This window comes from Cotesia glomerata, linkage group LG6, assembly GCF_020080835.1.
Source record: "Cotesia glomerata isolate CgM1 linkage group LG6, MPM_Cglom_v2.3, whole genome shotgun sequence".
NCBI lineage: Eukaryota > Metazoa > Arthropoda > Insecta > Hymenoptera > Braconidae > Cotesia > Cotesia glomerata.
In genome coordinates, this window is record NC_058163.1 from 10,251,949 (window position 1) to 10,276,640 (window position 24,692).

Below are 24,692 nucleotides of genomic sequence, written 5' to 3' on the forward strand. Positions count from 1 at the left end.
TGAATAAGTTTTAAAATTAAATTTATAATTTATCAAAAATTATATGCCAAAAAAAAACTATTATTGACGTAATTACTGAAATTTATAAGAAATACTAAAATAGTGTTGATAAAATTTTCTGCTCTAAAGAATATATTTGATTTTAAAATTATATTTTACTATATTCTTCTTTGATTTAAAAAAAAATGACGAATGTTTTGCTTCAATAATTTATTCTTTTAGTTCGTGCAAAATGTTACCAACCTAAGCCAAGAAAAATCAAATCGTCATTTCAAAAATAAAATTTTTGCTTCAGCAAAGTTTAAAAAATTGTCGCAACTCGATAATATCTTGAACCCTATCTATATAAGTTTATAAGTATATATGTGTCTTGCTTGAAAACAATGAAATACTTCGTTTGAAAGTGAAGTTCTTGAATAAAAATTTTTTGCTTCTTCATTCAAGAACTCTAACTTATTGATCTAAAATGAGTGATTTTTTGAAACAGCAATACAAAATTTTTTTTAAATCAAATAATTTGTATTTTATGTTCTAAATAAAAGAGTTTAATATTTGTATACATATTATACATTACACTATGAAATATAATCTCTATTTAATTTTCCACGTGCGAAAAGTTTCCCGCTAGTTCAGTTGCAAGGACGCGTAAAATATGATTATTATGATTGTATACTTAGCTTACACAATAGCTTAACAATAATGTACTCATAGAGAATTCATTGTTATCATGAGAGAAAATAACCACAAGTAGAATGACGGAGTCATCATCGAACCTTCGCATGAAGTTTAGTTTCCTTTGTATGTATGTATGAATGTCTGTACAAGTATTTGTTGGTAATACTAGCATGACGTAATCAATTTTAGTACTTTTCACAACTCTATAAAAATTTAATCTGTAAAAAAAAAAATTACCAATTAATGAGAGGTTTTACCAAAGTAAATCTGAAAAAGCAAATCATTAATATTTTCTTTTAATTTGCACAGAAGTCCGGCAGGAAGCGGTGCAGCAAGCCTTGGCAGCAATGCAAAGTAGACCAAAGCCTTCACTTCCAATGCCATCAAAAAGAACATCCGTGATGGCAAGAAGTCCTGACCGAGAACGTCAAGACAGTGGAGAGTCTAGCAGCGACGAAGACAGTGTTGTAACAGCAGAATCACCAGGTGCTGGTGGTCCCACCGGAACAGGTCTTTCGGATACAAGCAGCACTGGTTCAGCACGAGACACACCACCGCCACCTCGACCACCAGCTAGAAGACCACCACCAGCTGACATCACTGACATTGCCGAGTATACTCCGCACGCCTACTGTAATATTCAACCACCGGATGTGACTCACACAACGCAGTCAAGAAGACCCGGCGCTGACCGCGTTAATCGGTACCATGTAGTTGAAGAAAATAATACAGGAACAACGGGACGTTGGAAAGTATCTGCTAAAATTCAACAGCTTTTAAATACACTAAAAAGACCTAAAAGAAGACCCTTACCAGAATTTTATGAAGACGACGATATTGAATTGGAAATAGCTGCTAATCCAAAAGATCCAAATGCTCCTAAACCAGAAGGGGGAATAATGACTTCTGCTATTGGAGAACAACTGTCAGTACCATCCGGTTTGCCAAGATCATTAGAAGCTGCTATTCAAAGGTATGTTAATATTATTTCATTATATTACAAATTGACTGATTGTTTTAAGGTTAATATAAAATTGTTGTTAAATTATCAGGTATGGTTCAGCAACATACAAAGCTCCAGCGGCAACAGTTTTGGATCCAAATGGGAAGCTCTGTGTGACTCTTACCTACGGAAAATTGTTGAGTCGATCGCACAAAATAGCCTATACACTATTAAATAAAGCCCTAAGTCGGAACGTTGGTGAATGCTGTCTGAAGCCCGGTGATCGAATCGCCCTTGTCTATCCGAACAACGATCCTATTAGCTTTATGTGTGCATTCTATGGTTGTCTTCAAGCCGGAATAGTTCCAGTACCAATTGAGGTACCGCTGACCCGTCGTGATGCTGGCTCTCAGCAAATTGGCTTTCTCCTCGGCAGCTGCGGTATACAGGTGGCACTGACCAGCGAGGCGTGTCTCAAAGGCTTACCGAAGACTGCTGCTGGTGAGGTCGTTGCCTTCAAGGTAAACATTAAATATTTTTAATCGATTTTTATTTAAAAATTATTTACATTTTATTAATATAGTTGATATTTTTTAGGGTTGGCCAAAATTACATTGGTTTGTTACTGAACATTTAGGAAAATTTCCAAAAGATTGGTTACCACCTCCCCGATTAACCGATGATACCCCGGCGTATATTGAATACACAACAGACAAAGATGGTTCTGTGATGGGCGTTACAGTGACGAGAGCTGCTATGCTTGCACACTGTCGTGCACTAACAATGGCCTGCGGCTATACCGAGGGTGAAAATGCAGTCTGTGTGCTAGACTTCAAACGAGAAGTTGGACTGTGGCACAGCACTTTAACAAGTGTCCTCAATGGAATGCATGTCATTTTTATACCTTATGCTTTAATGAAAGTTAACCCAGCAAGTTGGATGCAAATGATAACTAAGCACCGTGCAAGTGTTGCTGTTGTTAAGTCTCGAGATCTTCACTGGGGTCTTTTAGCGACCAAAGATCACAAAGATATATCTTTGTCTTCTGTGAGATTACTACTAGTGGCCGATGGTGCTAATCCATGGTCACTTTCCTCTTGCGACCAATTTCTTTCTGTTTTCCAATCTAAAGGTCTTCGACCTGACGCCGTATGCCCTTGTGCTTCATCTAGCGAGGCTCTGACAGTTTCTATTAGACGGCCAGGACGAGCTGGCGTTAATGCAACCGGTCGTGGAGTCCTTTCAATGTCCGGTTTAAGTTACGGCGTCGTACGGGTCGATCAAGAAAATTCTCTTACCTCTTTAACACTTCAAGACTGCGGACAAGTTATGCCCGGAAGTAAGCTTTTTTTGTTTATAGTATACCTTTTCTATTAATTTTTTTTATGCGACATTCCCTAGACAAAAAAAAAAGAAAAATTAAAATAAAAATTTTTTAAATAATGCATTGGAAATTTAAGCTCTTGAAATTTTCATAATTTTTTTTAACTGTAATTTTTTAAGAGCTAAAACTTGAAAAAAACATTAGAGCAACCCTTAAACATGTTTTCAATATTTGTAATAAATGAATTCATATTAATATTTATTTATTTTTTTTTTTTCAACAGCTGTTGTTGTAGTAATAAAAATGGAAGGCCAACCATTTATCTGTAAAACAGACGAAGTCGGAGAAATATGTGTACACAGCTCTGCAACAGCAAGTCAATACTGGGGATTACAGGGTTTAACGAACAATACTTTCAAAGTATCGCCATTGCAGCCTGATGGAACCACTGTAGGTGATGCTGAGTATGCACGTTCTGGCCTACTAGGTTTTCTTGGTCCTGGTGGTTTAATCTTTGTTTGCGGGTCACGTGATGGCCTAATGACCGTCACAGGGCGAAAACATAATGCTGACGACATAATTGCCACTGTTTTAGCGGTAGAGCCTATGAAATTTATATACCGCGGAAGAATAGCTGTTTTTAGTGTACGAGTTTTAAGAGATGAAAGAATATGTGTCGTCGCTGAACAACGGCCTGACTGTAGCGAGGAAGAGGTAATTTTATAAATATAATTTTAGTTAAAAATTCATTTTTTAGTGACATTTAATAATTTAAATTTATTTTATTTTATAGAGTTTCCAATGGATGTCACGGGTACTTCAAGCTGTTGATTCTATTCATGCCGTTGGAATCTATTGTCTTGCTTTGGTACCTCCAAATTATTTACCTAAGACACCTCTCGGCGGCATTCATTTATCTGAAACTAAGAGACGTTTTCTAGAAGGAACTTTACATCCAGCGAATGTTTTATTGTGCCCTCATACTTGTGTCACCAATTTACCAAAACCACGTGAAGTTCATTCAGGTAAGTTTTTGATTATTTTTTGTATTTATTGTGAAAATAGTCCCGTGCTGCTAAAATCGAGTATTAATCCGCGCAAGTAGTATCAATACAAAGTAAGTACGGAATATTAAAATGGCATTTCACAATGATTAAAAAAAAACAATGCTTTATTTTTATTATTTATTCAATGAAAATAATATTTTATTTAAAAAAAAAAAAAAAAAAAAAAAAAAAAAAACGCAAATACTTGACTCAACGTGGGGCTCAAAGAAGCTTTGAACGACTAATAATTTAAGTTATATTCCTAAATAGTAATTTTTCCATATAATTTTATAATTTTTATTTATTTTTTTTTTTTTCAATTCTTTTGGCTGAGTTCTGAATATCATTTACTAATTTAAACCACATTATTACATATTATTTACATTAATTTCATTTAAAATATTATCAATTAAGTTTTAAAATTTTGTACTTTTTATTTAAATATTGACAATATGTTTTCATAAGATAAGTCACGAAGCAATAAGTTAAAAATCGTTGAGCTAACAAAATCATTTCGGTAGTTGAAATGTCATTCATTTCTAATCTTGATTTTCCGGCCTCAGTCAGGGAAGAATGTGCAAGACTACTCATTATTAGGTTGAGTATTTGCGTTGTTTTACTAACGGAATGGTGCGGGGGCGTGTAGCGGGGGATTCTGTTTCAGATGTTGGTCCAGCAAGTGTTATGGTGGGCAATATTGTTCAGGGTAATCGGCTTGCATCAGCTCAAGGACGAGATTTAGGGGTTCTCGATGAAGATAGCGACAATGCGAAAAAGGTTTTTTTTTTCTTTTCATTTTCATATATCTTAAATTATATATTTTTATATACTTTATTAATAATTTATAATTTTTCTATTTCAGTATCAGTTTATTTCGGAAATTCTTCGATGGCGTGCTGTTAGTACTTCAGATCATATAATTTTCACATCATTAAACGCCAAAGGAGCCGTGGCAACGTCTCTTTCATGCTCTCAACTTCATAAAAAAGCTGAGCGAATTGGTAATCTTTTATTGGATCGTGGAAGAATCAATACTGGAGACCATGTAGCTCTAATATTTCCACCTGGAACTGATTTAATTTGTGCTTTCTATGGTTGTCTTTATGTCGGAGCTGTTCCTGTAACTATAAGGCCTCCTCATCCACAAAATTTACAAACAACACTGCCGACTGTACGCATGATCGTCGATGTCAGCAAATCTGTACTTGTTCTCACCAACCAAAATTTACTCAAATTGCTCAAGACTAAGGTAGTAATTTAAAATAAATTTTCAAATAAAATTAAATTATTAATATTTTATATAATTTATAACATGAATGATTAATATATTCAGGAAGCTAATAATGTAGTTGACATCAAAAGCTGGCCAATGGTTCTCGACATGGATGATATGCCAAAAAAGAAACTGCCAGTTTTGTACCGAGCACCTACTGCTGAAATGCTTGCCTATTTGGACTTTAGTGTTTCGACAACGGGGATGTTAGCCGGTATCAAAATGTCACATGCTGCCGTCACTTCACTTTGCCGTGCTATGAAATTGGCTTGTGAATTATATCCATCACGGCATATTGCTCTCTGCTTGGATCCATATTCAGGACTGGGATTTGCCCTTTGGTGTCTCAGTAGTATATACAGTGGTCATCATTCAATTCTGATACCACCATCAGAAGTACGTCATTTTTTTAATTTTTTAATTATCAGTAATTCATTTAATTAATTAACAATTGTTTTCAGGTTGAAGCTAATCCGGCTCTGTGGTTATCAGCAGTCAGCCAATCAAGAGTTAGGGATACATTTTGTTCCTATGGAGTCATGGAACTTTGTACAAAAGGCTTAGGCTCATCGGTTCACGCTTTAAAAGCACGCGGTGTTAGTCTTGCATGCGTGAGAACTTGCGTTGTTGTGGCTGAAGAAAGACCAAGGATTGCTCTTACTACCAGTTTCAGTAAATTATTTTCTGCTCTTGGACTCAGTCCACGCGCTGTTTCAACGTCGTTTGGTTGTCGAGTCAACACTGCTATTTGTCTACAGGTAATTATCATTTTTTATTAATTATTTATATTTCTTTAAAAATTGATTTAACAATTTTATGAATAATTTTTATTAGGGTGCATCGAGTCCAGAACCATCGACGGTTTATGTAGATCTCCGAGCACTTCGTAACGATCGAGTTTCTCTAGTAGAACGTGGAAGTCCTCATTCTCTTTGTTTAATGGAATCTGGAAAACTTTTACCGGGCGTCAAAGTAATAATTGCAAATCCTGAAACAAAAGGTCAATGTGGTGATTCACATTTAGGAGAAATCTGGGTACAATCATCTCATAATGCCAGCGGTTACTTTACTATTTATGGCGATGAAAGTGATTACGCCGATCATTTTAATGCTCGTTTAGTCACTGGGAATACTGGTGAAGTGTACGCAAGAACTGGCTATCTTGGTTTCTTAAGGCGTACTGAATGTGTTCAACAATCAGCTGTTGGTGATATACCTGGTGATAATATAAGTGCTGATGTTGACATTGTCCCAGGTGACGCTGAACTACATGACGCTGTTTTTGTTGTTGGTGCTCTTGACGAAGCAATTTTATTACGAGGCATGCGTTATCATCCTATTGACATTGAGAACAGTGTAATGCGGTGTCATAAAAAAATTGCAGAATGGTAATAATACATTTTTATTGTTTTATTATTTCATAACAGATTTATTGTTTGATAAGATATTTTGAGCTTGATGAATGACAATAATCCTGATATCTTAAGATATTATTTTCTTTTTTTTTTTTTTATTCTTTTCTTAATTACCTTAATGATTTACCTTGATATTGACGTACCGAAGTACATTTACAAATATATAATATCATTATAAATATTATATTATAAATATCACTATTAATAACATTAGATCCTTTTCAGAGTTTTGAAATTATTTATAATTAAACATTATTTAAAATGTACAGATTTATTATACATTTTATACAACTTTTGTCGTAAAAAGACACATCAGTCCTGTTCTGAAAACTATAAAATATTTTCTTGAAAGTCAAAGATTGAATGAAAATTTTTGTTTCTTTTCTTATTATCTTTTAAAATAATAAGAAAACGATCATACTCCACAATTTTTAGACACTCTGAAATATAATAAGGTCAAAAAAAAAGTTTTTCTTTGAATCAAAACGCTGAATTTATTATTAATTTAAAAAATTGATGGACCACTTTAAAATATTGACAAAAAAAAATTTTTTTTTTTGACCCACCTTAATCACTAATGATTATTAAGTAATAACATTATTAATTGGTACATTTTTCATTACAGTGCTGTGTTTACGTGGACTAATTTACTTGTCGTCGTTGTTGAACTAAATGGAAGTGAGAGCGAAGCTTTGGATCTCGTTGCTCTTGTAACTAGTGCCGTTTTGGAAGAACATCATTTGGTTGTTGGTGTTGTCGTAGTCGTTGATCCCGGCGTGGTGCCAATCAATTCACGGGGTGAAAAACAGAGGATGCATTTACGTGATGGATTTTTAGCAGATCAACTAGATCCCATTTATGTAGCATATAACATGTGAACGAGCTTGAGAGTAGCGAACAATATTATTAATAATTTAATTTATCTTTATTTTTTGATGATTGATTGTAGTCATAGACCAATTATTATCGTCTCAATAATCGACATAGTTGATCAATTTTCTTTTGACTCCCAGCTGGGTAATGTTCTCATATCAATTTATTTATCATTAATAATTTAATTTAATTTCTGTATTTTTTAATATAGTTGATATTTCGATTTTAACATTGATAATTACCGAAAAAAAAGTTTCTCGAATAACGTATTGATTCGAAAGTATTCAAGGGCAGCTATTTGTAAATTATTAATATTTTTCTTTTAACTCCATTTCGTATTTGGAGTAGACTGAAAGATCGATCGGACAATACATATTTATCGTTTTTATAGTCACATTCAATAAAATAAATATTTAAAGTCATAAACATTAATTCATATCTATATATTTGTATTGATCCTACAATCAATTAGACTAGATGTGGTTTTTTCTAACCATCGATCTTAACAATTACTTTTTTTTCAAAACCTGTTATTTGTAATCTTAGAATGCTTTTTATATTTATATAATAACTAAAAAGCTGGACACGTAAAAAAATGTGATTAATAGCGCTTAAATTTTATTTTATATGTATAATTTCTGGCTCAAATTTACTTTTATCAAAATAACAAGATGTTATGCAAATCATTATTCATTCATTTTTAATTATTGGAATAAATACATTAATCCAGTATTTTGTTTGAATTATCTGGACGCCATTTTAACGAAAAAATAATGTACAGTCATTAATTTCATTACTTTATATTATTGAACATTAATTTTATCACGGAAGGTAATTTTTTTTCGAAAACACCGATATTCAGTTTTTTATTCTCTTCGTATATCATCAAGCTAAACAGTGATTGAGTATCGTCGAGTGCAATACACGTAAGCTCTTTTAATACTGTAATCATCGATATTCCTTGTAAATAATTCAAGTTAATTGATAGACAAACAAAAATATAAATTTTTGCCTGTTCCGCGAAAAAAATGTATGATTCTTTGTGCACGTTGAATTTTAAGATGCAATTTTTATATCGAATATAACAATTAAAATGATTGAATAATTGTGATATGCCAACCTAATAAAGGCATACTAATGTTTTTGTTTAGTTTCTTTTAGTTTTAATATTTTTTTTAATATTGTAGTCTGTTGTGTCTATAAACTATTATTATTTTTCTTATGAGTGCCTGATGTGGTAAAAAAAAAAAAAAAAAAAAATTTCAATTTTCATTTGTTAAATAGATTCAACAAAAAGTAGTATTTATTAGTTTAAACGATGATTAATTTTGTTTGGATGAAATTTGTTGAAATACACTTGAAAAATAATCTGAGAAAATTTTTTATCGAGGAGTCAACGAAACCGCACAAAAGTAATAATGAAAATAAATTTTGTTTGTGAGAATATATGCATGCGAGAAGAACAAATTATATGTATAAATGTTGATAATTATAATTGATAGGAATGTAGTATGTTTGTCATATTATAATAATTTCTCACATTCATTATCTTTTTATATAAAAACACAACATAATTATCTAATGAAATTAGTTTGCGGACGGCCCCCCGAGTTTTATTTTCACCCGCAAGGTGGAAAAATTTATTATTTATTCTCTTAATAATCATGCTCATGTATGTATATAAATGAAATACTGTTGTTTTTATTTTCTTTTAAATAATAAAACCACTCTTTGTACGTTTAGTATACTTTATAGTTATTGTATTAATAAATACAATTATTAATTGTCAGTAGGATAATTAAGCATTAATAATGTCAGAATAATATTAATCTAGTAGACTTTCTGATTATCTGATAACTTGCCCAATAATAATTATATTGTAACATCCCCAATTTCAAGATAGTAAGACAAAAATTAAAGACTGCCGTAGCAGTTGTAGCGTTTTTAAAAAAAAAAATTTTTTGTTTACGAAAAATATTAAAAATATACTATTATTGATAAATGATATTATATACATATTTAGTAAGATAAAATGATACAATCGCAACCTTTTACTTCAATATTTAAACAAAAATAAAAATATTGCACAGAGCAAGTCGAATAAACGTAATGTACATTTTTTAAAAAATCGTTTATGTATTTATTATTCATAAATTTATCTTGTCATTTTATATCGTTAATACGCTTGTATGAGTAGTGTTTATAACAAGTTGAAGTTGAAAAAAAAATTAAAAATTCATGTATCGATGAAAAATATTTTATATTATTTTTCTGTATTCGAATTGATACCTAAAAATTATTCGGCATTGAAATATTAATTTTTAATCAAGGATAATTATGCATAAAATGAATAGCTAATTTTTAATAAAAATTTTTCTCAGGAAAGTTGACAGTAATGTTGACATTAGATCATTGATAAATACATTATGCATTGCATGTAGATAATACGGCTTTGTTGATTCAGTAACGTTTTGATTTCATTGGAAATTACAAAAATATAAAACAGACATAGACTCTCGTGTACAATAACGTTCAACTTTACTATACATATTATCTAAGATTGACTCATCAATAATAACAATATTGATTATTAACATATTCTTTTTAGATCATAGTAAAATCATCAATTACTAACACAATAAATTATTAAAAATTAAATTAAGAATTTTCGTTTAAATTTTATTAATTAGTCTCTTAACTAATTATATTCATATTTTTCAATAATAATTTTTTAAATTTAATCATTTATTTCAACTGTTAAAATCAATTACCCAGATGGATCAATTATTGACAGACTGACAAAATCAACCAGTCTACTCAGTGACATGCTATTGTACCAATTATTGATACTCATAACGCGCAAAAGTTGATAATTTACTAAACTAAATACAACACATCAAGTATAGCAAATACATATTTATTTATTACTTATTTTTCAAATTATTTACAATATTTTCATAATAAATCTGGAAAATAAAAATTAAAACAAAAAATTACGATGCTGTCTGAACTTTTCTGTCAATGAGATTCATCTTAAGTTTTATGTTTCAGTCATTTTTAAATCAATAACCGATAAATTGATTGTAAAATCAAATATTGATGATTTGCCATACATCAATTCGTTACAAAAAAAGCAATTCAAAATAAATGTTTCAAAAGAGAGCGTGCTCAGCCAAAATAGTTTAAAAATTTTATGCTGACGACAATTTTCCTTTTATTAACCTTCCGTTACATGCGCTTTCTCTAGTTTCTCACTCGTATTTACGTCAATTCTTTTAGGTTGAGCAGTTTTGTGCGGGGAATCGCCGTACAGCGCGGGTAACGAAGGGTTAAATGAAATACTTACTTGATATTTTTCACAACTATTAATTTTTTTAAATTTTATAATTTATAAATATATTATAAAACTGCGAAGTTAATTAAATAAATATTAAAATAAAACAGGGTGTTAATAATCCGCGCTTTTATTTTATTCTTTTATTCTTCTTAAATTATTTACCTAAAAAAATTTTTAAGTAGATAAATAAAATCGTTAATAAATTATGATTCCAAAACAAAAGTTTCATCCTTACATAAAAATTAATAATTTATGACATTAAAGTTAGTAGTCACTTGGTCATTTTATTAATTTTATTTAACAAACAAATTTGTAACGAAAAATAATTTTAAAAAAATTGCATTTTTAATTTTTTTTTAATTTCTACATGTCAATTTTTTTTACTCACTTTTTTGCCATAATTTATTCATTACAAAAATTATCACATGTCTGCTAAATTAATTTTCATCAATAATTTATGAAATAAAAATGCGACTGACAATTGAATGATTTGACATTCGGAATTAATATTCATTAATGTGTAGTTATTTAATTATTTACATTTCTACCGGAAAGTAAAGAATATGCAAAAAATAAAGCTACATAGACTATTCCGTAAAAAAAATATAACCATAGTTTGCCAACTGACTGGTATCGTAAACGGACGTAAAATAAAAGAGAGAAAAAAGAAATAAAAGCGAAAGAGAGACGAAGAAGAAAGACGAAAAAGAGAAAGAGAGAGAGAAGAAAAAAGTGACTGCTGGACGTAAATAGTGTGTATAATATAACATTTTTATAGGTATAGGCACAAGCAGTCGAGCACAGACAACGGTTGGCAGTGTACACGTTACCGTTGTTTCTTGTGGTCGTTTACTTGGTTGTTCATCGCATACACGATATATATGTATTTATATTTATGCATATTATTTAGTAATCCTTTATTTACTTTTTCCTTAACTTTATTATAAAATAATAGATACTCATATCAGACACCGGATTATCATTTTTAAAACTCAAGTTTCATCTATACAATGAATATCCTTAAAAATGTGATACATCATCATAAAAACGTTTAAAAAACGTTCGTACCCGTTAAAATCGGTTCTCGTCACGGAGTCATTAAATTCCGATATTTTTTCAGAGTTTTTTAAAAAAATTGGTAAGTAAAATCATTTTTATTTTAACGATTCGAAAATCAGCAGGTATTTGATTATTGTTTAGCTTTATTTAATAAGATTTTTTTTTTCAATTCCATTCATAGTTTTTTAAATTTTTTAACGAGATTTTTTTTTTTTTACTTATTTGTTTCAAAAAATTCTAAATATTTTTGGATGTCTTATTTCTATAAAAATAAATAAAAAGCTAACCTAGATAAAAAAAAATACTGGCATATTTCGAAAATACTCAATTTAAAAAAAATGGAATTTTTATGATACTGAGAATAACAGACATCTGAAAATTAAAAAACTTTTTCTAACGAATAAATTGTTATAAAAAAAAAATTTTAACGTAGGAATTGCAGAAAATAACGACTAAATTTTTTTGACTACGAAATTGTTTAGTTGAACCTAAAAATGATCTAAGTCTGCTAATTTCTATTTCATGTATTTTCTATTAATGAAGAGATTCGAGTTTGGTTTTTTACTGAAAATTAATTTTCTTTTAAGGAAGTTCGAGCGAATCTAATTTAAAAAATAATTTCCAACTTTGAGCTTTGAAATTAAGTATACGTATAAATAAATACGCCATTTATCTAATCCCAAAATTTTAAAAAGGTTCACCGTTTAGTTACTTAGATATAAAATTTTAAAAATTACATATTTTATCTCCTTATACACGGGCTCTTATGGCGGACAAACTTTTGTCGAGACGTTAATTATTTTTTTCAATATTAACCTCCCAACTTTAACGAATAAAAAACTATATACAAGAAACTTGGATTATTGCAAAATATAAAAATAATTTAATAATAATACATTACCGATATAATTTTTGAAATATTTAAAGTAAAATTTTATGTTTGTAACTTGTTTACCGTCAGCTATTTATTCGAATAAAGATTTGACAACATCGCGTCAACAGCTGAGAAAAAAGAAAAGGATAGAAGTATAGTTACAGAGAGAGAAATGTTAACTCACACACTCATCCACATCTCTGTTATTGGTATAATTAAGCGCGCTATTGCCAAATCTGTTTATTTATTCCGGCAAGTAATAAATACCAAAGTCATTTTATTACTTTGCTTTATTAAATAAGTAAAAATCATCAATTATTAAATTGTTTAAATTATTTTGAATTAAAATAAAGAATTTTGACGAATATTGGGAAGACTAAAATTAAATAAAAATTTTAACATTATTTTGACTCATTAGTTACGCTAGAACTTCCTTAAGGTAGTACCTCCGCGACAATCCAGATCAAAAATTTTGACTCGCTATCCATGTTATACGTATCGACAGAGCTAAGGTTGTAGGTTAAGATTTTTTAACGTTACTGTACTCGTCACTACTATATTCTCTATACATATACACACACACTACGGTTTCAGTGACTAGCGGCTGTTTTTTGTACCCCCTCTCCTAAAAATAATCCTCTAAAAGTGAAATTGATTTTAATTAATCTCGAAAACTACATGGTAAAAAATTTTCATTTTTTTTTTAATTGTTCGAAATATCATATTCTTCAATCTACTAGTTTTTTGATAAAGTCTTGAAATTCTTTCGATGGAAAAAATTAAAAATACTGTCATTTTCCCACGCTTCTCCTATGTTACATGTACAAAAATGTCATTTTCAATTGCAATTATCTCGAGCTTGGTGTGGTAAATCGTCTTCAAATTTTAACAGCATATGTATTATGTATTTAATGACTTATATTCAAAGTTTCGAGGATTTCTTGAAATATTGCTTTCATAACCGTACTACCTTAAGTTGTAAAATTTTTTATTTTTACGGCTTCACACATTAACAATTTCTATTTTTGAGGATTAAACTTGTATTTATTTATATTAATAGAGAATGAGTTAATACTCCTAATTTATAGTTGAATTTTACTCTAAAATATAATTTATTTATTATTTATTATAAACAATGTGTCAAAAAATATTGTATTGTCAGAAAAAATACTTAAGAAATAAATATTTATATTTTAGATTTAAAAACGATTGGTTATTTGACTGAGTTTCTTTTTTCATTGCAGACACGAGATATTTCATGCGAGTTCTGAAATAAAAGTATATATTTTTAAACACTTACGCTCTTCTATGCTTACCTATTAAAATTTTAAAGTAAAAGTTATTTTTAAATCTAATTTTTAGCTGGTTAATTCCATATTTTTCAATACTTGTAATGTAATTATTCAATTATATTCACGTGCGGTTAATAGTACTTTTTATTTCTATTGATTACACTACGATATAAGTTTTTTCATTAAGTCGATAATCACTTTAACTATGACTATAAGCATCAATAAAAATGTTTAAAATTTGTTTGTAGATAAAGATAGGTATATACAAATTAGTGAATAATGAATGAAAAAATTTCTACAACTCTGATATCAAGGTTGCAAATAAAAAGGAAAAAAATGTGATAGACATAACATAATAAGAGATCGATATGGAGGCGTGTATCAAAACATTTATTTTAAACAGTTATTTCATTCTTCATACTTACCGATCAATAAAATTATGTTGTGATAAGTGAAATTGAAACTTATCCTTTAATTTTTTGTCTTAGTAACATAATAAATACGTGACTAATTATATTTATAGATTTCGGAAAAATAAGTATCGAGTAATCAGAATAAATAATTACTCTTAACTACTATTCAATAACACATGCTTCAGATACTTAACGTTGTATGGTTCCGTGATAAGCAGATAATTGAAACACATCACTGCCATTTGTTCATTTATAAAAAAAATTTTTTTTTAATTAATTGGAAAAAATAAAAAACCACCAGTAATCAATGTTGAAGTAATCGAAAAAAAAAAAACCAATCTTTCTTTTTGTTTTATTTAACAATTAAATTAGTTCCAAAATGTAATTTAAATAATATATTTACAGAAATCTTAATTTTGTAATCATTTTTTGAAAAAAGTCATTAAATGTTCAAAAATAATTGTGAAAAAACGCTTTCAAAATTTTTTTTAATGAAATCTTTAGAAAAAAAAAATTTAGCAGAAATTTAAAGTTTTTAGAATTGATAAAAAAATTGAATCATAAAGTGGAATCGCCTTTTATCTTATTTGCGATCAATCTTATTAATTGAAACAAGATTAATTTAAATAAAAATTTTAATTTTGACACAGTCTTATATTGAAAATATAACTATGCTAAAATACTGTATATAAATACTAATCTTGTATAAATATTTATTTTATAAAGTTACACAATTTTTATTTTATTAATAACATTCGAATTTAATATCATAATTATACCACATATTCGTAAAAAAAATACACTGAATAATAATTAATGAGAGAATTATTTTACTATTAAGTATTTTTCAATGCTATAGAATTTTTACGATAAATCTAATTCTAAATATCATTTAAAGCATAGAAAACGAAATATTCAAAAAATTGATTTTTGTATTCTTGTAACTTTTAACCTTGAATATCTTAACATACCTATGGAATATTTTAACCAATTAATAGTATGCCAAAGAAAAGATTTAAACAAGCTTACTGCTCATAATATCTAATTTGAAGTTTGCTCCCTTTTTGGTAATAAAATGATAAAGATGTAAGCTTGATTCGGAAGAGAAAATCTTTAAAATTGTTTTAAAGTATTTCTTTCTCTTTAATTAAAGTAGTTGGGTCGCGCAAAAAAAATTTCAAGAAATTTTCGAAGCTTGAAATATAGGTAATTAAATGAATAATACGTATGCTGTTGAGATTTGAAATCGATAATTATTTCTCCAAACAAGAGATAATTACAGTTGAAAATGACATTTTTACACAAGCGGTGTGGAAGAAGAGTAAAAAAACGGTCGATTTTTTTTTTTTTTTTTTTTTAACTTCCCGCTAAGAAAATCGAAGATTTTCAAAATTCGTGAAGTTATTGGTTTTACCCCGTTTTGCGAAAATTGAGTTTTCATCAGATCTCGACGTTTTACACTGATAGAAGGATTTGTTTATAGTTAAAAAGATTTGTTAATATTTAACAAATCATTTATTAAAAGCCATTTGTTAGTCCTTAACAAATATTTCTTAGTATTTAAAAAGATTTATTAATATTTAATAAATGAATGTCAGATTTATTAAATACAAAAACATCATTTTAAATACTAAGAAATATTTGTTTAATGCTAAAAAATGGTCTCTAATAAATCATTTGTTAACTATTAACAAATATTATTTAATACAAATAAATCTTTCTATCAGTGTAAGGTCACATGAAGCTTTCCTAGACTATTCCCGCGATGGTGTCCGTGCGGCTGTGTGTGTGTGTGTGTGTGTGTTTTTTTTTTTTTTTTTTTTTTTTTTTTTTTATAAAGAGGTACGAAAAAAGATCTTCAAAAGACACCGGTATCGTTAACTCTGCCGCCCATCTTCCGGCAGATATCGATAGTCGGTAGTGTGGAGATTTTTACCCACTAAAAAAAACATTCCTCTTCCCCTCTCCCCTAGATGGTACGGGGAGGACTGGATTGGAACCGCGTTAGCATTACTTCAATCCAGTCGTGCTGCGTCTCACGACGCCTACTCCTGGCTACTGGTCCCTTTCTGCGATTTTGTCTTTCAGGAGGTGCTGTGCATAAACTGCAACAGCTGACCAGTTTTCCTCTTGTTTGATCATATAGGTCACCAGGCTTGAGGGGGAGAGCCTGGTGCCTATGATCTCTTCAGTGTTTCTTCTGTAGTCCTTCCATCGAGCACACTCGAAGAATGTGTGTTCGGAGTCGTCGATTTTATCCGGGCAGTATTTGCACGTTGGTGTGCTGTGCAAACCCATCTTGAAAAGATAGGCATTGAACTGCCCATGTCCCGTCAATAGCTGGGTCAGGAAAAAGTCCGTATCCCCGTGCTTCCGAGAGAGCCAGACGTTGATGTTTGGGATCAGGCGCGCCGTCCATCTGCCCGTCTCTCCCGATGTCCATCGGTCCTACCACTCTTGCTGCGTTTCCGCCTTTATCCTCGTTCTTGCGTCCTTCATGTTATCATCACTGTCTTTAGCGTCATAGAGTTTTGCTCTTTCGAACGCTAATAGGTCGATGGGCGCGGCTCCTGCAATGACCAATACAGCCGCTTCGGAAACTGTGCGGTAGGCGCAGGCAACCCTGAGAGCGCCTCGCCGCTGTACTGCTGCGATCTTTCGCCGGTAGGTCTTCTGCTTTTAATATGTCTGCCCATATCTCCGCTCCATAGAGCAGTACCGAGTGGACTGCTTCTAGAAGAACTCTTCTCTTTTTGTTCTTGGTCCCATGGTGTTGGTCATAATTCGTGCTAGGCTAGACACAGTCTTGCTGGCTTTCTTGCATGCACTGTCGAGGTGTTCACGGAAAGATAGTTTCTCGTCTATCATTACCCCTAGATACCGCAGGGCCCTTGTTGACGTCAGCGTTGTTCCTCCCATGTCCATAGCGAATGGTTTTGGAAACCATTTTTGACGGGTCAAAACGACCATCTCGGTTTTCTGTTTGGCGAGTTTCAGGTGATGCTTATCGAGCCAAGTCTCGACGGTGTCGATGGTTTCCCGAACTAGCAGTTCGGCCTCTTCCACGCTGTCCGCCACTATAGTGGCTGCAACGTCGTCTGCAAAGCCTGTTAGCTCTACTTGCTCTGGCAACGGGATTTCAAGAAGCTCGTCGTAGTCTGCGTTCCATAGATCAGGCCCCATTATTGAGCCTTTCGGCACGCCAGCCGTTATGGCGTATTCTTGTGGGCCTTCAGTAGTTTCCACTATTAGCTTTCTATCGTCAAGGTAGTTGTCGACTAGTGCCAGATTTTCTGGCTCCGCGTCAAACTTGTGCTCCAGAGCGTCTAAAATGTCTCCCCAATTTGCGCTGTTAAATGCGTTTTTGACATCTAGCGTGAGGAGAAGACATACTCTACGAGCTTTGAGGCTACCAGACCATGCTTGTGTTGCTGTCTTTATGACTTTCTTGATCGCTCCGACTGTCGAATGACCTTTCCGGAAGCCATGCTGGTTGGTGGCAAAACCTCCAGCACGGTCGATGTCGTCGCGAAGTCTCCCTTGTATGAGCTTCTCGAGCAGTTTTCCAGCAATGTCTAGCATACAGAGTGGTCTAAACGACGAAGGTGTTATGGGGTTCCCTTACCTTTGTCTAAGAGAACCAATCTCTGCCGTTTCCAGACCGCGGAAAAGGTGCCAGTTGCCAAGCATGCGTTGTAGGTGTTCAGGAGTAAGTCTGGGTATTCCAGGGCTATAATCTTGATCACCGATGCCGGGATGCCATCAGGTCCAGGTGCCTTTCCTGTTTTGAGTGACTTGGCCGCGTCTTGTAGTTCCTTAGTTGTGAAGGGCGTTACTTCGTTGTTTTAGTGTAGTGTTTCTTCTCCCGCGGCGGGTGTTTGGGGAAAAGCTCCGCTACGATGCTATCCATTAAGGCTGGAGACTTCGGCGCCTCTGGTGAAGCCTTTCCAAGTCGTTTGGCGACAATTTGGTAGGCATTACCCCAGATGTCATTGTCGAGATCGTTGCAGATCTCTTTCCACAACTTTGCTTTACTTGCTTTGATGGCTCGATTTAGCATCTTTTTGGCCTGCTTGTACTCTTTTGAATACAATTCCTGGCTTGGGGAGCGTTTGGCGGCTCTCGTTGCGCGGCGACGTAGTTGATGGCACATTTTGCGAAGTTCCGCTATGTCTGTTGACCACCAGTACGCCGGCCTGCGAAAACTCCGGTTTTTCAACCGCGGCATAGAGGCGTCACATGCGGCGGAAATCTCCTTCATCGTATTTAGTACTGTCCTTTCTGTCTCGCTGCAAGTATCCGGAGTCGGGTTGTTCTGAAGGGTAGACCAGCTCCGTGCAAGTGAAGCTCGCAGTGCCTCTGGATCAAGCTTCCTGACATTCCACTTTCGCTTAGAAAGGTCGTGTTGTGGTACCGGAGCAGATGCCAATCCAACGTTAAATGTCACGAACTGGTGATCACTGCCACTGTATTTTTCGGATACTGTCCAGTTTTCAATCATGTTGGCAATTTTTGGAGTCGCCAACGAAATGTCGAGGATGGACTCTTGGTACCCCGGTCTTCTGAAAGTCGTGGTGCTCCCAGTATTTAGCACTATGAGGTCGAGTCTAGCCACGACGTCAGCGACCTCGTTGCCTCTGGTGTCGGAGAAATCAGCGCCCCATTCAGCCGATTTAGCATTGAAGTCACCAGCTACGATAACTTCGCCGTCGAACTTAGTGACCGCATCTTCTATATTTGCGAGTTTCTGTCGGAACACACTAATCCCTTCGTTAGGTGAGAGATAGACGCTCATGAAGTAGGTTGTGGGGGTTTGAATCCAGACAAAACCTGCTCCACCTCCGCTGTTGTTGACGGTAACGTTCTTTGTGTTCACAATCCAAATTGCTGCCGTGCCCGTTTCGTCTGCGAACCATGTTTTACCTTCGATGTTTAGATATTGCTCGCAGATAAAGCAGACGTCAATTTTATCTTCGAAAACACGCTGGCGCAGCAGGTTTTGCGCCAAGGCGCACCTATTCAGGTTGCCTTGTAGTATGCGTGTCATTTCTGACCTTTCATGGCTTCTGCAAGTGCTTTGCGGAATGCCTTACACGCTCCAGTGCCAGAAATATGGCATAGACTATCCTGGGCATCTTTGTCCGAAGCACAAAGGAAGCATTTTAACTTCTCCGTGCAGTTTACGGCCTTGTGGTTCTCTCCGCCACATTTGTAGCAGCACCTGCTTCTGTCTGGTCCCGCACACTGACGTGTTTGGTGTCCATAACCAAGACATTTAAAACAACGTGTTACTTTTACTACTGGGCGTATACGACAGTTCACCAAACCGATCCGTATACGGGCCTTGTCAAGGGCCTTAATCGCATTGGGCTCGTCTAGTTCGCAGAAGGCTGCCCGATTACCTCGTGGTGTGGGTTTTGTCAAATTTACCCGTTTGACCTCCAGGTTGTCAGTGAATTCACGTTTGAGTGCTTCACGGACTTCGCTCTCGGTAGAGATTTCATCTAAGTCGAGGATCTCGATCGTTGTTGTTGGTGTTAGCGTCTTGACTGTGCCGATGTTTGCAGTGGCTGCCCTTACTGCATCGGTGAATGCCTTGCTGTCTTCGGACTTTCGAGCCATTTCAAGGAGAACGCCTCCGTGTTTCGTCTTTTTAATAGACCTTATGTCTACGCCCGTCTCGACAGGGCTTACCTTGGCCTTGATTTCCTTCAGGAGATCGGCGTATGTTCGCCCTTCAGCTGGTTGGACTAGGACAGCTTTAGTTCTTGTCTTCTTCCTCCTTGATTTCTTGGAGCCACCGCTGTTTGGCTGGTCTTGGGCTGTAGCAGTTTGAGTCACTGGCTCCTGTTCTTTCTTTTTCTTGTTTTGCCGAGTCACTTTGGTCCAGGTATCATCCCGGGCTGTCTTTTTCTGTGCTGGCTTGTCAATATCTGAGGAAGGGCTGGGCGTGGACAGCGGCCTCTTCTTGTTGCCATCTCCTTGCTGTGGTAATTTCTTAGGAGTGGTCAGAGGTGGCTGTGATTTTTTGTTCAGACTCGGAGATGTTTGAGTCGTTGACGCCGACTTCGTTGGTGATTTGTTGGCCAGCCTATATGCCGTACTAATAGACGAAACCAATTTTCTGATCTCATGGTGGAGATTCTTTTTGTCTTTTATGAAGTCGGCTAACTCATCAATCTTGTTGCCGAGCCTCTCCATTGGTGACTGTTGGCCGGTGACGGTCGGTAGAGAGTTCATTCTTCCTCGGTGGGTTTGATTAGTGGCAGGAGCAAAAGGTCCTCCACTTTTGAAGGAATGTTGCTCAGCTGTCCGTTCTCTGCCATCTGGGCTGATTTCGTACTCCCTGTAACCTTGCTAGCATTGCTAGACAGCAGAGCCATGGGGTCTACTCCACTGTTCAAACGGTCGCTTGATAACGACAAGTTTAGGCCCGTTTGCACGCCTTCTCTCGCCGGCACTGAGGTATCCATCCTCTGTACTGTAAACGATGTTTGAAAATCTTCTGACATTTCCATATCATCTTTTGCTAGGTTTTGGTCCACCCCGAGTATTCTGTTTCCTCGGTACCCGACGCATCTGACGTGCAGATATGCCGGGCATTCCCCTATCCGCCACCTGAGGAGGCGCCCGATGCGGGACCCAGCAAGCCCGACACGGGGTGTGTGTGTGTGTGTGTGTGTGTGTGTGTGTGTGTGTAAACTTCTTATAACTTTTGAACGGCTAGACCGATCGGATCGAAATAGGTGGCGATCCAAAGAGTATCATTGCCATTAAATTTCGTGAAAATTTGAATCAATTCGGTTTGATAGATTTTGAGAAATCTCAAAAATAAAATTTTCGAAAAATCGTTTTTTTGGAATAACTTCTAAACGGTTGCACCGATCAATTCCAAAAACTATTCCGCTCTTAAGTTTAAAAAACCACGTCGATTGCCACCAGTCCCGTCAAAATCGGTTAATTCGTTCGAGTTATCAAAAACGAAAAATTAAAAAAAAAAAGTGTTTTTTTGGAATTACTTCGAAATTCCTTGTTCGATCGATTTAAACTTCAAAATCTGTTATGAGGTTTCAAAAACTGCGTCGAATGCCACCAACCGCGTAAAAATCGGTTTATTCATTCAAAAGTTATTGCGGTTTGAAAATTCAAAAAATAGTGTTTTATCAAACTTCTATCAGACTTTTGAGCTCTTCGAGCTCAAAAGCATAGAAAAGCTATCTCTTTGAGCTCGGAGAACTCAAAATAACACAGAAATTGTACTTTTGAGCTCGAAGAGCTCAAAAACAAAATAAGTTAAATGTTAAGCGTTTAGGTATGGAGTTAGCGGGAAGTTGCAGGGATGGCCTTTAGGGTCAACCGTTTTCCTAATTTTTTTTTTTGCATTGAAGGGATTCCAAGAATTTATGAAAAACTAACATTTATTAGAATAATATATGTATAATTACCCCAAAAAATTTCGAAATTCCTTACCTCATCGTTTTTTATAAATTATCGTTAAACTAGTAAAGTAAACAATAATAGTCATAAATGGGAGCGAGTTAGCGATTGTCTATAGGAAAGGTAGCACTACCAAGTAAAAAAGAAACCAATAGCATAAACGATGTCTTTGGAAAGAACTACTTTAAGGAGAAAAGTTCTTGAACCCGGTAAGATTGAATTAAGACAAAAAAATCTGAATAATGGTTGGTACTGCAGGTCATCTCTTATCTGGAGCTTTCCGCTATATTCGAACTCATACAGCTCGAAAAATCTTCAAGCTCAAAAATACAACTGGTATGCATTTTCCGCTCAAAAATTTAGCAGTAGTTTCCAATTCTTTGAAAATCATTGATTGTCATAGCGGGAAGTTAAAAATTTCTTGGTTCAACAACCTTATCCACTTGATTCAAAATCATCGAATTTTTCTAAATAATCTTCTTATTTTGATTTTCTTTCTTGAATGACTTTAAAAGGATTCATTAAATTAATTTTTAAAACGATTTTAGTTAGCTCGATTTTTAAAATCTTTTTGACCCGAGTAAAAATGAAATTATTATTTTTTAAGAAAAAATAATAAATTTCGCTCGACCGCTGCACCACCGCCGCACCAATGCTAAATCATACCTACAATTTCACAAAAAATGGTATCATAATTAATTTATCACGCAATAATTAATTAATTAATAACCCGACTATAAATTTTAATCTTAGACCTATTGTTCAACCTTCTTTTATTTAAATGCCTAATATTCAAACAAAAAAAAATTTTTAAATCAGGCTGAAGTACCGTGGGATTATTTATTTTTTTAGTCGTATTGTTGAAGTAGATTTTTAATTTTGTCCCCTGGGTTGCACAGAAGCGGCACGCCTATCGAAATACCCTGAAAAAATTTTATGTAAAGATTAAATAAACTGTCTCGAACATTACCAACTGCGCTGCAAGCCGTAGTTAACTAAACAAATTTAGTTTAGCTATTTAAATGTGATCAACAAACATTTTATTTCAATGTATACCACCGAACAGCGGTATGGTGCGGCGGTCGAACGAAATTTATTATTTTTTCGTAAAAAATAATAATTTTATTTTTATTCGGGGCGTCACAGCTGTGGTGCGGCGAATAAAAATTTCTGTACTTGTCACGGCGCTGGTGCGGCGGTAGTGCGGCGAATAGATAAATTCTTTATTTGTCACGGCGGTGGTGCCGCGGTGATGCGGCACTTGTAAAATAATCAAAATTGTCACGGCTGTAGTGCAGCGGTGGTGCGGCGGAATTCTGTTTTTACTCGTGGAACTTAGCTGATTTTCTTGTAATCTCAAAAAAAAAAGAATTTCTGCTTTAAAACAATTTATTTTTCCTGACAAAATTCTTGATTCAAGTAATTTTTTTTTTTGTATAGTTCGATTGTCATTTTTGTTTGTATATATTCAATGAGAATCCGTTACTATAAATGATAAATTTAAAATTTTCGGCGTATTAATCAAATGTGATTGTTGTCCCTTTAAAATTTTAAAACACAAAAAACCGACCAATGACATTATAATTTATTGTACTTACGGTGTAGAATTTTAAATATCCATTATTACTTCAAGAAGAGAAAGGTTATTATTATAGTAGTACAAGGTTGAAAAACAAGTCACGTCGAGGAATTTTCGGTCTGATTTTCGTAAAACTTTTATTACTCTCATCTACTTGCCGTTGGCTTAATTGTATGTTGTTGAATTGAATATATTTATAATAATTGGTATTGAAAAATGACTGCAGAATATTTTTTAGTAGATTTCATAAAAATCTAACTATTGCAGCCGTCCTCATGGCGTAACTTTTGAAAAATTTAGTCATTTTCTAACTCAGTTTGTCGAGCTGAGTCAGAAAATGTAGTTCGTTCAAAAGTTTATATATGTATGTATATATATTTATAAGATATAACGCGGCTTGTCAGCACGATAGCGTTCTCAATTTATATCCGATTCTTCTCAAACTCAACGTGCTTTATCTATCGGTAAATACTAAGGTTAATTGTAATGTATGTATTTTTATGTCTATACATATACATTTTTCAGATAAAGTTTGCTGATTTATTTTATCCACTTATATCAATGAAAATAAGAAGAAAAAAATGAAATAGAATTTTATTCCATAAAAATTAGTTTATAATAATTTGATATCAATCGACTGGAAAAATTTATAAAATAAAATTTGATACTTGTCACATTTTTACATACATTCTGATAATTTTGAAGAGCTATTATTTTTAAACTTATTGACGAATTTCGCTCATCTTCGAACTCATTCAAGGTTATTATTCAAAGAATATGTGATAAGAAGTAGGTTGTACTAGGCATTGCCGGAAAATGGTTCAATTGTACTCTTAACTTTGATAAAATAACTAAAAATGTCAATGTTATAACGTCAAATTAAAGGTAATTTCATGAGCTTTCACATGAATTAATCTAAAATTCGCCATCCCTTTTCAATCAAAAGTAATACATCAATGAAGTCGACAAAAATGTGATTTTCTCTATTTTGATAATTTCCATTATCTACCAATTTCCATTTAGCTACCATTACATTTCTAAACTCATTGACGGATTTCGCTCATCTTCGAACGCGTTCAAGGTTATTATCCAAAGAATATGTGTACTAAGTTTCTTCTAAATCCATAGAGAATTGTAGGTGCTATCGTGTAC

The 24,692-nt window shown here is 33.4% G+C and overlaps 2 protein-coding genes across 14 annotated transcripts in view; both read left to right on the forward strand.

The window, feature by feature from the left end:
• LOC123268144 (disco-interacting protein 2) overlaps positions 1–7,981 on the forward strand; it is a 40,781-nt gene extending 32,800 nt beyond the window's left edge. For 10 of the 12 annotated variants that reach the window (XM_044733021.1, XM_044733023.1, XM_044733022.1 and 7 more), the window contains 11 exons: positions 985–1,648; positions 1,728–2,139; positions 2,216–2,957; positions 3,226–3,656; positions 3,736–3,967; positions 4,635–4,765; positions 4,851–5,237; positions 5,322–5,657; positions 5,723–6,019; positions 6,096–6,649; positions 7,302–7,981. In XM_044733021.1, coding sequence (XP_044588956.1) covers positions 985–1,648; positions 1,728–2,139; positions 2,216–2,957; positions 3,226–3,656; positions 3,736–3,967; positions 4,635–4,765; positions 4,851–5,237; positions 5,322–5,657; positions 5,723–6,019; positions 6,096–6,649; positions 7,302–7,554 — 4,439 coding nt within the window. In that variant the 3' untranslated portion in view covers positions 7,555–7,981. The remainder of the gene's footprint in view (positions 1–984; positions 1,649–1,727; positions 2,140–2,215; positions 2,958–3,225; positions 3,657–3,735; positions 3,968–4,634; positions 4,766–4,850; positions 5,238–5,321; positions 5,658–5,722; positions 6,020–6,095; positions 6,650–7,301) is intronic. The other 2 variants (XM_044733027.1, XM_044733017.1) reach the window with 1 other exon arrangement.
• A 3,690-nt stretch (positions 7,982–11,671) lies between these two features.
• LOC123267842 (anion exchange protein 3) overlaps positions 11,672–24,692 on the forward strand; it is a 44,482-nt gene continuing 31,461 nt past the window's right edge. For both annotated transcript variants that reach the window (XM_044732722.1, XM_044732723.1), the window contains exon 1: positions 11,672–12,024. The gene's annotated coding sequence lies outside the window, so the exon portion shown is untranslated. The remainder of the gene's footprint in view (positions 12,025–24,692) is intronic.